General features: G+C 35.8%; 1 protein-coding gene across 1 annotated transcript in view; it reads right to left on the reverse strand.

The window, feature by feature from the left end:
- The window catches only part of NFXL1 (nuclear transcription factor, X-box binding like 1), a 72,764-nt gene that overhangs the window by 1,445 nt on the left and 56,996 nt on the right, over positions 1 to 14,323 (reverse strand). Inside the window, exons 19-22 of the mRNA XM_047091745.1 lie at positions 13,689 to 13,758; positions 7,284 to 7,388; positions 3,144 to 3,230; positions 2,293 to 2,346 (exon numbers count right to left, since the gene is read on the reverse strand). Of these exons, the coding sequence (XP_046947701.1) occupies positions 2,293 to 2,346; positions 3,144 to 3,230; positions 7,284 to 7,388; positions 13,689 to 13,758 (316 nt within the window). The remainder of the gene's footprint in view (positions 1 to 2,292; positions 2,347 to 3,143; positions 3,231 to 7,283; positions 7,389 to 13,688; positions 13,759 to 14,323) is intronic.

Consider the following 14,323-nt stretch of genomic DNA (forward strand, 5'->3'; position numbering starts at 1 on the left):
AAGGGTGCCCTAAATATAGACATTAGTTTTATACTTCAACACCATTAACCTACTGAGTTTTCACAACAATTTCTGGCAAGCGATAAGAGATGCCCAGTGAGAATAAAAATACCTGTAATTCTAGCTTTTTACAATGCTAGTAATAAACATTAATGGCTTTATGAAGGAAATTCAAGTGAGTAGAGAAAAAAAACTGCCAGAAATTGAGTCTTCTCTTTATCAAATACATTTAAAAACAGAGTAGAAATTCTTCAGGGGAAAAATGCTTCATGCTTTAAGTTAACCCTTAAACAATGCAGAAGTCAGGGGTGCTGACCCCACAGTCAAAAATCCACATACAACTTTTGACTCCCCCAAAACTTAACTGCTAATAAACAGCCTTCTGTTGACTGGAACCCTTACCGAACAGTTGATGAACACATATTTTGTATGTTGTATTATATACTGTATTCTTACAATAAAATAAGCTAGAGAAAAGAAAATGTTACTAAGAAAATCATAAGTAAGAGAAAATACATTTACAGTACTGTGCTGTAGCTATCAAAAAGAAGCCTCATTTAAGTGGACCCCTGCAGCTTAAACCTGTGTTGTTCGAGAGTCAACTGTACAAACTTCAGTTAACACATCCATTACTTCACCCGTAAACCACATGTGAAGATGAGCTACTCCTGGACTTAATTTAACACAAAGTAGCATTCTTCAAGGAATCAAAATGTCAGAATATTTTTCGTGGTGGTTGAAATAGAGAACAAGATCAATATACATGAAAAGGAGCCAAACTTGGGAACTGACACAGTAAAATAATTGATGCTTTAATGATGACCCATATTCATCATGCAGAATTTAAACAATGTTCTATACACTCTGTTGAAAAGGTCAGTAAATAGTGAATATATTAAAAATTTCCGTCCACAATGGTTTATAAAAAGGGAAAGAAGATTCACCCTCAACTATTCCTAATAAATTAACCTCCCAGGATTCTAGTCAATCCACGTTTTACTGTAAGAGCTTTGATAACTAATTTCGGAATATTAGGCAAACCAACTTTATAGAACCATTTAACATCAGAGGTCATTTTAGCCCACTTTTATTTGCTACCTGAATTGTTTCCAATGCCCTCCCCTCAAGTCATATAAATTTCAATTTCCTCATTCAAAAGGCAGCAGTTTGCATATAATATACCCTTTTTGCTAAGTATGGAGCATCTCAAAATGCAAACTGATAAACAATCATGTCACTATTAGAAACTTAAGCCATTCTTTGGAGTATACAATCAAGATAGTATTTGAGCAAATGTACAGAAATGTAGTTGTTATCTGCTATAGAACAAAGAGCAGATAATAATCCTGCATTTATGAAAATAAAGGAGAAATAAGGGAATGTATTATTAAAATAAGTGCATTGGTTAGTAAACAACACTGACTTTTACAGACAATTTACAACCCAGTAAAATAGAACTCAAATAATTTTAGGTAAGTGAAGACAAGTGCTCCAAGAGGTACTTTAAAATGGATGCTGCCAGGGGCCTGGGTGGCTCAGTCATTTAAGTGTCTGACTTTGGCTCAGGTTATGATCTCATTTGTGGGTTAGAGCCCCGCAGTTCATGAGTTCAAGCCCTGCATCGGGCTTGCTGCTGTCAGCGCAGAGCCTGCTTAGGATTCTTTGTCCCCTTCTCTCATTGCTTCTCCCCAGCTGTTCTCTCTCGTTCTCGCTCTCTCAAGAAAAAAAAAAAAAAAAAACATTTAAAAAATTATTATTTTTGAGAGAGAGAAGGGAGACAGAGTGTGAGCAGGGGAGGGGCAGAGAGAGAAAGACACAAAATCCGGAGCAGGCTCCAGCTCCGAGCTGTCAGCACAGAGCCCGACATGGGGCTCATGAACTGTGAGATTATGACCTGAGCCAAATTCGGACACTTAACTCACTGAGCCACCCAGGCGCCCGTAAAAAAATTTTTAAGAAAAAAAATGGATGCTGCCACACCCCACCAACACCCACCAACCTAAAGAGGAGTTAAAATTCTTATCACTAGAGAATGGATGAGCCTGGCAAGGAAGTAAATTTGGGAATATACAAAATATCTGGGAATATACAAGATTTCATGCTTCTTGAGAGGTTCAGGATAGCTGGACTGAAGTGAGGGAATGGCTAATTTCTGTTTTGTAGGAAATGTATTATTTTCAGTCCAGAAAACAGTAGACCAGCCCCTAGTTTGTATGTGGAATATACCTTGTGTTTCTCTAAAAACTAACAACGATACAAAAAGACATAAATCTAGGTATTTTGTTTAGTTACCTGTTGTCTTCGTTTTTCCTCTTCAAGAGCAGCTTTGGCTTCTGCTTCTTTTATCTGTTTTATAGACATTTAAAAGTATATTACCATCATAACCATCAAATTTTATTCAGAATTTTAACATCTTCCCACCCAGGATCCACTAACCCAGAATGACTTCTAGGAACTTTATATTGGAAGTTACTTAATGACATGTAAAGGTTATACTGAGAAGTGTTACCAAGGTTCTGTCTAACCGACTGGAAGGGGAGGGGAGGGATAGTGTTACACAGTATATAAACATTTCAGTTTAACAATTATAATAGATATTAGATCACAATTCAAAGAGTCACAAAACTGCAAAATGAAATATTTTTAAAGCTGATTTTTTTCTCTTGAGTTATCATACTAAGTCTATAATACATTATTCAATACCACTCTTTTTCTAGAATTGAAATTGACCATTTTCTGCAAATGTTCTATCTGGAAGGGAATCCTTAGTATCAAACAAAATCAAGAGTTTATTCATTGAATGCATTAATGGAGGCAAATGATGACCCTAGAGGTAACCCAAACAGCAAAGAATTCCAAAACCTTATTTTGTATTATTTTAACCTAGCTTTCAGGAGGCTTAGACTAACATTAAAATGAAAAACTATGTCCCATTCCAGAGCATTATACACTAACTGGTATGGAAAAATCTAGTACACACTGAAGAATACACCTGGGGATTGAAAATAGGCCTACAAAACTAGGCTTTTATTACAAAAGCAAAAAGAGATGAGATCTGTTTGTAATAAGCACATAAAGTAATCCACAAAATATGAAAAGGCTATTAATTAGCAAATTAGAATTGACATTTAATGTAACATTACCTCAGATGCTTTCCGTTTCATTTCCTTGCATGTTGTGTCGCATTCTATTGAAATCTGATTTTCACGTACTTTGTTACACTGTAGTTCCTACAAATAATATTTTTAAAAATTTGATTTTAAAAGCTTTTTCCCTCAAAGTCCTAACTGTATGCCACAAAAAAGCAAAATTTCTCTAACAGCTTAAGGTTATGCATATTAAGAGTCACTTCATGAATATTTAATGATGATATGGTTACAAGCATTAAATGTCTTAATTCAAAGAGGGATCATTCTTTTATTGCCTCATAATTGAAAAAAAGTAAAGAACATAAAATTCAAAGCATCCATTTAATAATTATTTACTAGAGCCACTACGAACTTAGCTTTAATTTCATTTTTATTCTTTATTTTTATTGTTTATTATATTTCTAAGGCTTCCAGGGGATAAAATGCTCTAGAGTAGTGGCATCCAACACAGCTTTCTGAGATCATGAAAACGTTCTAAATCTGCACTACCCAACAGAGTAACACTAACTACATATGGCTACTGAAACTCAAAATGTGTCTAGTGAAACTGAAGAACTGGAGGTTTACTATTATTTAATGTTAATTCGTTAAAATTCAAATTTTAAATACCCATATGTGCCAACAGGTATACGCAAATGGGCTCAATATCATTAATCACCAGGAAAATGCAAATCTAAACCATAATGACATAATCAACTCACAACTGTTAGAATAACTATAATTGATATGCCAATAAATAACAAGTCATGGCAAGACTACAGAAAAAAAAAAGAAAGAAACCTTGCGCTGTGTTGGCAGGAATGTAAATTGGTATAGCCAGTATGAAAAACAGTGTGGAAGCTTCTTTAAAAACTTAAAAGAGATGTAGTATAGGTTTTAGCAGTCTTACTTCTGGCTATACAGGGAATGAAAATAGTATCTAAGAGATATCTGTGCTCCAATATTCACTGCATCATTATTCACAATAGCCAATATATGGTAACAAGACATGTGTCCATCAATGGATAAGTGAATGAAAAAAAATGTGATCTGCCTACCTACCTATAATGCAGTATTATTCAGCCATAAAAAAGAAGGAAATCCTGTTATTTAGAGAACATGGATGAACATGGAGACAATCATGCTAAGTAAAATAAGTCAGATACAGACAAATATTGTATGAGCTTACTTACATGTGGAATCTAAAAAATTAAAGCTGAGAAGAACTTAGAAAAGCTGAGAAGAGAATGGAAATTTCTAGGAGCTATGGACTAGGTAGAATATGATGAAATTGGTCACTGGCTACAAATTTTCAGTGATAAGATGAGTAAGTTCTAAGGAACCTAATACACCACATGCTGGCTATAGTTACTAATACTGTATTATATATTTTAAATATGCTCTGTAAGTATTCTCGCCACAAAGAAACAGGAACTGTGAGGTAAATGTTAATTAGCTTTATTGCTGTAATCATTTCACAGTGTATATGTGTGGACAATCATCATGTGTGCACTTTAAATACGTATAATTTTTGTCACCTGTGCATCAATAAAGCTAAAAAATATTCAAATAAATAAACAGCCATATGTGGCCAATGGCTACCAACTCATTCAGTTCTAGAGGATTTTCTGGAGAGCTACAAATTTCCCTCTCAACCACTTAATCTTTTTTAAAAAAGTTTTAAAATTTTGGTGAGGCGCTTGGGTGGCTCACTTGGTTAAGTGTCCAACTCTTGGTTTCGGCTCAGGTCATGAGCTCACAGTTTTGTGAGTTCAAGCCCCATGTCTGGCTCTGCACTGGCAGCACAGAGCCTGCTTGGGATTCTCTCTTTCCCTCTCTCTGCCCCTCCCCTGTGTGTGCTCTCTCACGTTCTCTCTCTCTCTCTCTCTCTCAAAATAAATAAAATTTAAAAGAAAAAAAAAGGTACTTACAGAGTACCTATTACATGCCAAGCACTGTATGAGGGACAGGGACACAATAAGGAAAAGAATGGAATAATATGACAAGTGGTTAACTAATCATAACAGCAGCTATTTATTAAACATAGCAATCACTGTACTAAATGCTACATAAGCATTACCTCTTTTATTCTTTTCAATAAATCTAAGTATAAATTCTCTTTTATGGATGAGAAAACAAGGTTGCAGACGTCCCTAGGATCATCAAGCTCTTAGTCATGAACCTAGGATAAAGAAAACCAAGGGAAAACAGCATCTAAGTCTTCCTAAGGGAGTCAGGACAAGGAAGAGCTTCCCAAACAAGGAAATGCTTGCACTGAATACTAGAGGCAGGATTCTAGTGGACGGAATGGTAAAGGGAAAAAACTTTGCATTTTACACAAAAGGAAGAATGTATACATCGCCACAGATTAAAGCGTAAGGTAGCACATATGTTAGGACACCCAAGTAACAGATTCACAGAGATGGCTGCTAGAGGATGAGACTGGAGATAAGCAGGCAAACATTCACCATCACAGATTCACTTGAATGCCAAGTCAGTATGTACATAGATGTTTCTTCTAAATGTATATTCTTTTCCCATAGTGATGAAGAACCACTGAAGAACTTAGATTAAGGAAGTACTAGACTTGGAGGCAGGGAAATCTGCTATGAAGCTGTTATCAGAGTCCAAGAATGAGCTGTTGCCAAAGTTCTTCTAGTGGGTGGCGAACTGTATTTGGACAGTAACAGGACATGAGAGAGACATCGCAGATGAAAAGTGACTTGACTAAGCATTGATTTTCACATAAAGCGGTCCAATTTAAATATCTAAAACTTAGGGATTCAACTTCAGAAGAGGTCAGGCTTCTAAATTTAAATTCAGAAGCTACCTATCCCAGGAAGTGATGGTAGGAACTGTGAAAAAAAGTAAAAAGCAAATATCCTGAATAAAAGCAGAAGATTCTCAATAAATATTTGTTGAATGAATTTAAAGAAAAGAAAAAGACTAACTTTAGGGGATGACCATAAGAATATGAAGGAAAAAAGGAGTTACAACTGTAACCGAGATAGCAAAAATCAGAGGTCAACAGCGTAAACAGGCAAGTCAAGGAAAAGGAGGCTGAAAACAAGACCACCCAGCTGCTGACACTGGAGAACAGTGAGACTCTTCTGTGTAAGCTTAGTTTAGCTGAATGGTGTATAGTTTGCTTCCACTGAGCTTTCCAGTTCTTAGTTTTGCCCTTTCAGGGGCTCCTGGGTGGCTCAGTGGGTTAAGCGTCCGACTTCGGCTCAGGTCATGATCTCACACCTCGTGAGTTCGAGCCCCGCCTCAGGCTCTGTGCTGACAGCTCAGGGCCTGGAGCCTGCTTCGGATTCTGTGTCTCCCTCTCTCTCTGCCCCTCCCCGCTCAGACTCTGTCTCTCTCGCTCTCTTTCAAAAATAAACAAACATTACAAAAAAAAAAAGTTTTGCCCTTTTACTCCTCCATTACCACTATTTTATCTTAAAATGAATTCTCTCCCAGTTTGTTATAAGGCTGTGCATGTGAAGTCTTTTTAAGGCTGTGTTTTCACAACATGATACTGATGGCAAAAACTATTTCATAATTAAGAGCAACAAAGGTTAAATTCCAGACCATTTCTTAAACCATGAAACTCACTCTATTACTCATTCCATGTTCCTTGTATAAAGACCTCAAATCTAGAGCATATTAAATTTTTTTTAATCTTTATTTTTGAGAGAGAGAGAGAGAGAGAGACAGAGACAGAACATGAGTGGGGGAGGGGCAGAGAGAGAGGGAGACACAGAATCCGAAGCAGGCTCCAGGCTCTGAGCTGTCAGCACAGAGCCCAACGCAGGGCTTGAACTCACAAACTGCGAGATCATGACCTGAGCTGAAGTTGGACGCTTAACCAACTGAGCCACCCAAGCACCCCTCAAATCTAGAGCATATTGATTCTACCCAAAAAAAGGGCACTGAACTTAGTTCCAACATAAAACAAAGTTCTTTTATGAGTAAATTACAGAAAACTAAATTGCCAAACAAAGCTGATTTTAAAAATAAGTACCTACAGAAATAGGCTAACAATAAAGATTCTAAAAGGTAAGACCTTAAAATTAAAAGGCAAAAAGTAAAGTCAAAAACTACCAAAACAGAGACAAAAAAAAAATTTTTGTACACAGAAAAGTATATTCAATAACTTAAAATACTTACCTTTTTTATTCTTTTACAAGGGCATCTAAGTTTTACCTTCTGGTTGCAATTAAAGGGACATTCACCAGGATGACACATTTCTTTGCATCTGTGACCACAAGGAAGCTAAAATAAAACGAAAATAAAGCAATTGCATATTTATATTCTAGTCATACTCTACAAACTCCCCTTCCTCCAACAGCTATTTTAAGAGAGTCTATCACAGCAGGGTCGGTCAATCAACCCTGGATAATGATCTAATTTTCCAACTTTTTCTTTTAGATATAAATTACTTTACACATAAATGTTAAATATTCTCCCCAGTTCCACTCCAAGAGTGTATCTTACATCAGGGTTGCGGCTAGTTATAGCCATGTGACTGTGTTCTGGCCAATGAAATGTAAGCAAAAGTGCTTTTGTGCCTTCAAGCTTTTCAAGAGCATACACCCATGTTCTTCCCTTCCCAATGTGCTGTAAATGATGACATTTAGAGCACGAATGGAAACCATGTGTCAAGATGAAGCAGAGCTGCCTGACTTATTTGGGTTCCTGGATGAATACATGGAGCACAGTGATAACACATCTACCTTCCCTATATGGTTATATAAGAAAGAAAGAAAACTTTCTTGTCCTTAAGGCACTGTGTTGTAATACAACTGCTTAGCCTTTTACTCTAAATCATTTCTCTTTGCCACTATGTATTAAAACATATTATATAGGTAGCCAAACCAACTAAGCAATTGCCATGATGTCTACGTGGCTCCTTGTCTTTAGTTATTTACTATCTTCTTATCACAGTCAAGCTTTCAGATGAAACATTGTGATCTTCTTTGTATTCAAATCTTATCCAGACTTCAATAAATGGCTTAGATCACCATAGTAACATGATAGAAATTTGCCTATATTTGAACAAATAATAGTAATTATGTAAGAAATCTACTTTTAAACTATTGTGACACTGTTTGTGTGGTCTTCAAAAAAATTATGGGCGCCTGGGTAGCTCAGTCTGTTGAGCGTCTGCTCAGGTCATGATCTCATGGTTCGTGGGTTCAAGTCCCACGATGGGCTCTGTGCTGACAGCTCAGAGCCTAGAGACTGCTTCAGAGTCTGTGTCTCCCTCTCTATCTGCCCCTCCCCCGCTTGTGCTCTGTCTCAAAAATGAAAACATTAAAAATTTTTAAAAATTTAGACACTTCATAGATTCCTGTCTCTAGAACCAGACTGTGAATAAAAGACACCATTGGTTAGTGGTTAAATTCCAAAGTCAAGCTGCCTGGAACTGAATTTCAGCTTCCCTATTTACCAACTGTGAAATCTTGGGCAAACCTCCTGACTTTTCTGTGCCTCACATATAAAACTGGGAAGGGAAACAGAACTTTGTAAGGCTGTCGTGAGGATTAAATGTTCTCAATATATTTAGCTATTATAATAAAAGGTATTATAATGAGGGCAATGGTCTTCTATTTCTTTGTGTCTCTTATATTCATTAACAAATACACCTTAATAAACATTGAATTCTCCAACTTCTGATCTTTATATTTCACCAGATTGATTCTTCAAACTATTATCTCTACTGACTTTAAAACATTCAGAAGTCTTTTCCATTGCCTTTAGTCTCTCTCTGGTGTGCAACTAAATTTCTTGTTTTTTCATTTTTAGCTGAGACGTTCGCACCAAAATTAAATATGGATCACTCAGACTACATTTTCATCGGTCCCACCATAGGGCTGCGCTGCTGGAATGAGTTCCACACTAGCATTCCTGGACCACTTCAGTTTTGTTTTTCTCTCTACCTAACTACAGGCCTTGAACACTGCTTAATAAGCTCAAAAGTTCATACTTTTGAACTATCAAATATCTGCCTCACAAGGTGGTTTAAAGTCTTTGTCCTCCTCAACTTCTTCCTCATTTCCATTCCTGCCAGTGCCTCTAGCCTGACTTCATGAAGAAGACAAACATTTGGCATCAACTTACCACCCATCCTCTCTTCTTCTCCAAACAGGTCTCTGTAGCCTCTTGCTCTTTCCTTCATCGAGGTAATGACATCGGTCATCCTCTCTAAAAGTAACTAACCACTCTACTTCAACTTTAAATCAATAACTCTAATGGGGAAAGTGAATAGGGAAGCTTTTCAGAATCAATATAGACTTTCTGAAGTTACTCAGAATTGTGACTATAGTATTCTATATTTTCAACGTGTTGGGGTTTGATGAAAAGCTAAAAACCGGATGTCATATCTTTCTGGATGTCCTATCTTTCTGCCTTAGTCCTAAAAGACCCCATGGTCACTCTCCACAACTTCACTACCATCTTAAAAGTCTCTTTTCTCTGGCTGGGTCTTCTACCTTTAAAATGTACCTCTTTTCTCTAAATACTGTATTGATCCTGTTACCCCCATCTCACAATTCTTCCATGAATCTCCCTGCCTTTCACCTTCTCTGTTGGTAGAAGAAACAGAAGACATAAATTGGAATGGCTGCCTGGTTTACCACAGTTCTCCCAGGAGCTATGGCCATGACTGTACCACCCATTCCAGTTCCCTGTCTGTTGCTGCCTGTGCCAAGGGAGCCCCCATACCTAAGGGGACCAATCAGATTTTCTCTCCTGATAACTGAAAACTAAAAAGAAAGAGATGGTGGTTTGAATAGTCATCTCACTACAGAGCCCTCAAGCCCCTGCTGGCAAGCCCCTGGGGGCTGCCCAGGTCCTGCCCTTCCCAAAGTTGCTGTAACAGCATTTCCTTCAAAATCTATGAACTGGCCTCCAAATCCTCCAAATATGTCTTTTTTTGTGTGTGGTAAGTTAACCAAACTGATTTCTGTAGCTTGCAAGGAGAACTGAAACTCATCCAGAAGTCTGCTGTGCTGGTATCCAACATATGCCCCACAGACAAAAGTAATGTCATTAATCCTGAAAAAGTATTAAAAACCACTAGTAATCAGGAAAATGTAATTTAAAATCACCAGATGCCATAGAATTGGCAAAACTTAAAAATTATGACAATACCAAGTGTGGTGGTAACTGGAAATTAAAATACTGGAACTTTAAAATACTGGTAGTAAACAGGAAAATTTACTGACAGTAAATTGTACAACTATTTTGGAAATCAATACGACTTTAAGTTAAATTATACATCCCCTATGAATAAGCAATGACACATAGAGAAACCTATATCCACATATATTAGAATGTACAAACAAGAATGTTCATAGCAGTATTTTTAGCAACTCAAATATCTACCCACAGTAAAGAAAACACAGTGAACTATAGTCTACTCATATAATGGAATAAAGACTGTGGCAAATGTAATAAACGTGACAAACATAACATAAAGCACAGTAAGTAGATCACATAAGTTTATACTTTTGAACTTTTAATATAAAATTAGGCAAGCAATATTGTTTCCAGATGAAAACTATAAACAAAAGCAAGTAAATTACTATAAAAGGGAGATGGAGATAACATATAGGATAGAAAGAGGAAACCACAGTCAGACAGGGACTTTGGTAGACTTCTGAGATGCAGTCACACTGTAATTTTTAACCTGGGTGGAGTTATACAGTCTTGACTTTTTAACCATTTGTTAAACTGTCCATATGTATTACGTATTTCTGACTAGGTAATAATTTCATTGTTTAAAAAAATCAGATGTACAAGTATGTGTTATCTTAAAAGCCAGCTTATATTCTAAAAGAGCTGAAAAGCGGTTTCAAAGGAAGCTGATTAAAATGCAAAATATATAAAACTGTATCTTCATTACAGACTTCACACCAAAATACTGAGGTTTTTCTAAAACATCTAACCTTCACATTCATTTAAAGCAGAGATAGCCTACTCTACTCAATGCGGAATGGTTTTCTTCTACTCAGTCCCTAACATCATTCTGCTAACATTTGCATATGTCATATCCAACACCTCATCAATAACCAATACTGTCTACTTCAAAATGTTCCATTTTAATCACAATTAAAAAAGCTCTTTAAAAATAATTAAGGAAAGCTTGCAAAACAATGTTTGTGGATAAATACCCACATATATCATCATCACTACAGCAAGCACATATAAGGCACTTACCATATACTATGACATTTACATGTTATTAACTCATTAATACTCAGCGCTCAGAAGTGAGTATTATTTCTCCCATTGTATACATGAACAATTTGAGTTACAGAGACATTAAATAATTTTCCCAAGCAAAAAGTAAAAAAGCTTGCATGGGGATGATAAAACCAAATTCAGAAATATGTTTTAAAAGCAGAATTGTGTATGTGGGGCAGTTTAAAGGTGTAGTTAGTTCTTCATGGTATCTTTATATTTTCTTTTAGTTAAATTCAAACCAGTCCAGAAGACATAGAGTGTGTATATCTAGAAGGAAATGCCTATATCACTCCCATGGTTCAGTTTAATTCACATTCAACAAACATTTACCAACTGCCTAATACATACAAACAGGGAACAAAGGACTGGATGCAAGGACAAATATGACATAGTCCCTGCCCCCAAGAAATCCATAGTATGGGGAGGGGAAGAGAAAGTGAACAGGAATCTATCGCTACATCAGAATTTACCATCATCCTATACCTTAACTCTGAGTACAGGATATCTGCTGCAGATGCAAAGTGACACAGTTCTTGGTTGATCCCAAGTGTGACTTGATTCTATGGCTTAGTGAGTCTCAAAACTGTGGTGCCAGACCAACAATATCACTATTATATATAAGCTTATTAGAAATGCAAATTCTTGGACCCCCAAAACCAGAAACTCTGGGGCAGGGCCCATTAATCCATTTCAAGAAGCTCTTAAACTGACTGTTTGAGAAGTATTGCTGTAGCCTTACCAATGTTGAGAGGCCAAAAACTAGAGTAAGTTCTATTAGACACCTGTCCGCTCCTAGACTGTTTCAAACTATAACAGCCACCTGGATTGTTCCCAAACTAAGGGTATATTTTTCAAGAGAGCCCAAGGAGACTCTGGAAATACTCAGGGCTCCAGAATGATCTAGAATCCAAATAATCATGAGCATGGAAAACAAATTTTTAAACAGTGACCATTCATCTAGTCCCACCAAATGTCATAACAGTATCACAAACGAATCACAGCCAAGGAAATGTTAAACTGCAAATTAGCAATCCCTAAATTTAATTTTGTTATTTCTAACTACAATCTCATACCAAGTTACTGAGTCAGATTAAAAATAAAACATTCTCAACCACTTATTACCTGGAATCTGAATTTGGACAGAAGAAAATTTATTTTAAAAAGGAAAAACTCAGGATTTGAAGAATTCAGAAAATTAAATTTGAAATATCCCAATGCCCCCCTTAGTTTTGCCTGTATGACAAAGACAGGTTATTAAAATAATCATTTATTGCTTGAAATGTCTGTTTATAATCTCACATAACTTTTAAAATACACAGGTTCAACTTCCAATAGTTCTTAAACAGAAATCCATAAAAAGAATCCAGTTTTAGTTAAAAGGAAATATTGCTAACAAAAAGGCATATCATGCGTTAATTTCTTTTTATTTAATTAAAGAGAATGACTTCTATACTTGTCATTAAGACTTTGTTGTCATCTCTCCCTGACTATAAAGAGGACGAGAAACAGGTAAATACATAAAGACAGAATTAAAATAAAAGTGGTACAATGAGTATATCTGTAAGTCAAAGGGATTCCTTTATAAATGTCCAACCAAATCAAGTAACTATTACTGCCCTACCTCCAACAACAAAAAAGGGAATACTCTGACTTTTAAGTTAACCAACTATAGACGGACCACTTTGGTTTCTCAAATTATCACCAAGAAAAATCACTGGTGACTTTTAACCTTTACACTCTGAATAATTTTTCTGAACTATTTTTAATACTTTCAGTTTGGATACAATGCACATACAAGAATCAGAATATTTAAAAATAAAACTTTAACATAAGTACTTTGTATGAATTAATTCAAAATAATAATGAACTTTAAAGTTCATACATACGTGCATGCACACGCGCGCACACACACACACACACACACACACACACACAAATCTGCTTCTTAAATAACCTACTATGGATTTACTGTCTCACAGCCTATGACTCACACAGTTCTTCACCTATTTAATATTTTAAGGAGGGGCAAAGCATTAGGTCAATACTCTATCATATAAAGTATATAAGCTGTATTTAAAACTGCTCTTAGAAAACAATCTTCGAAGGGTCAGTCTTAGTCCTAATAGCCCCAAAATTTCATAAAGAGATGTGCATCCACAGTTAGTAGGTATTACATTTTTACAGACCTCAATCACATCTTCCTTTCTGGACCCACATGTCTAGCAGGTTCAGAAAGGACCTGAAATAAGACCAAACGAGAAAAGAGAAAATCCAAGAGAAACAAGGCCATAGAAATACAACTTAAAAGTTTCTATTAAAGCTTACCTCTTTAGGACACTGATTTTTGCAACAACTAAGGAGATTCTTTTCATCTATATCAGCAGTGGTTATTTTTCTAAAAATAAAAGAGGAAATTTTGATGCCATTCAAACCGAAGTCCATTTTATAACATAATTTCTCTAAAAGTAATTCACAATTTCAAACATATCCATAAAATTACCCTACTTCATTTTTTTCTTGAAAACTATTTTGTGTACCATCTGTAATAATTATCTCAAATTACTTACCTGGTCTGATAACTGAAAACTTCCAGCGCTTTATCTATTACCAATAAATCAAATGCCAAAAAGTCAATCGCTGCAAAAAGGGAGTATAAAACACATACAAAATATGATCTCTTTAATAGTTCCTGCTATTATCTTTCCCTGTTGATAGATCAACCATTATATTATCATATAATTATCATTTTCCTAATACTTCCATGAACAGTTAAAAACTGATGGCTCAATATATTACTTTAAAATTGATCCTGAGAAAATGCTCACCCAGATTTCTTTTTTTTAAGTTTTTATTTAAATTCCAATTAGTTAACACAAATTGTAATTTAGTTTCAAGTGTACAATACAGTAATTCAATACCTCCATACAATACCCAGAGCTCTCATCACAACAAGTGCACCC

This window comes from Lynx rufus, unplaced genomic scaffold (genome assembly GCF_022079265.1).
Source record: "Lynx rufus isolate CCGP_SWC_20201006 ecotype Redwood Valley unplaced genomic scaffold, mLynRuf1.p SCAF_3, whole genome shotgun sequence".
Classification (NCBI taxonomy): Eukaryota; Metazoa; Chordata; class Mammalia; order Carnivora; family Felidae; genus Lynx; species Lynx rufus.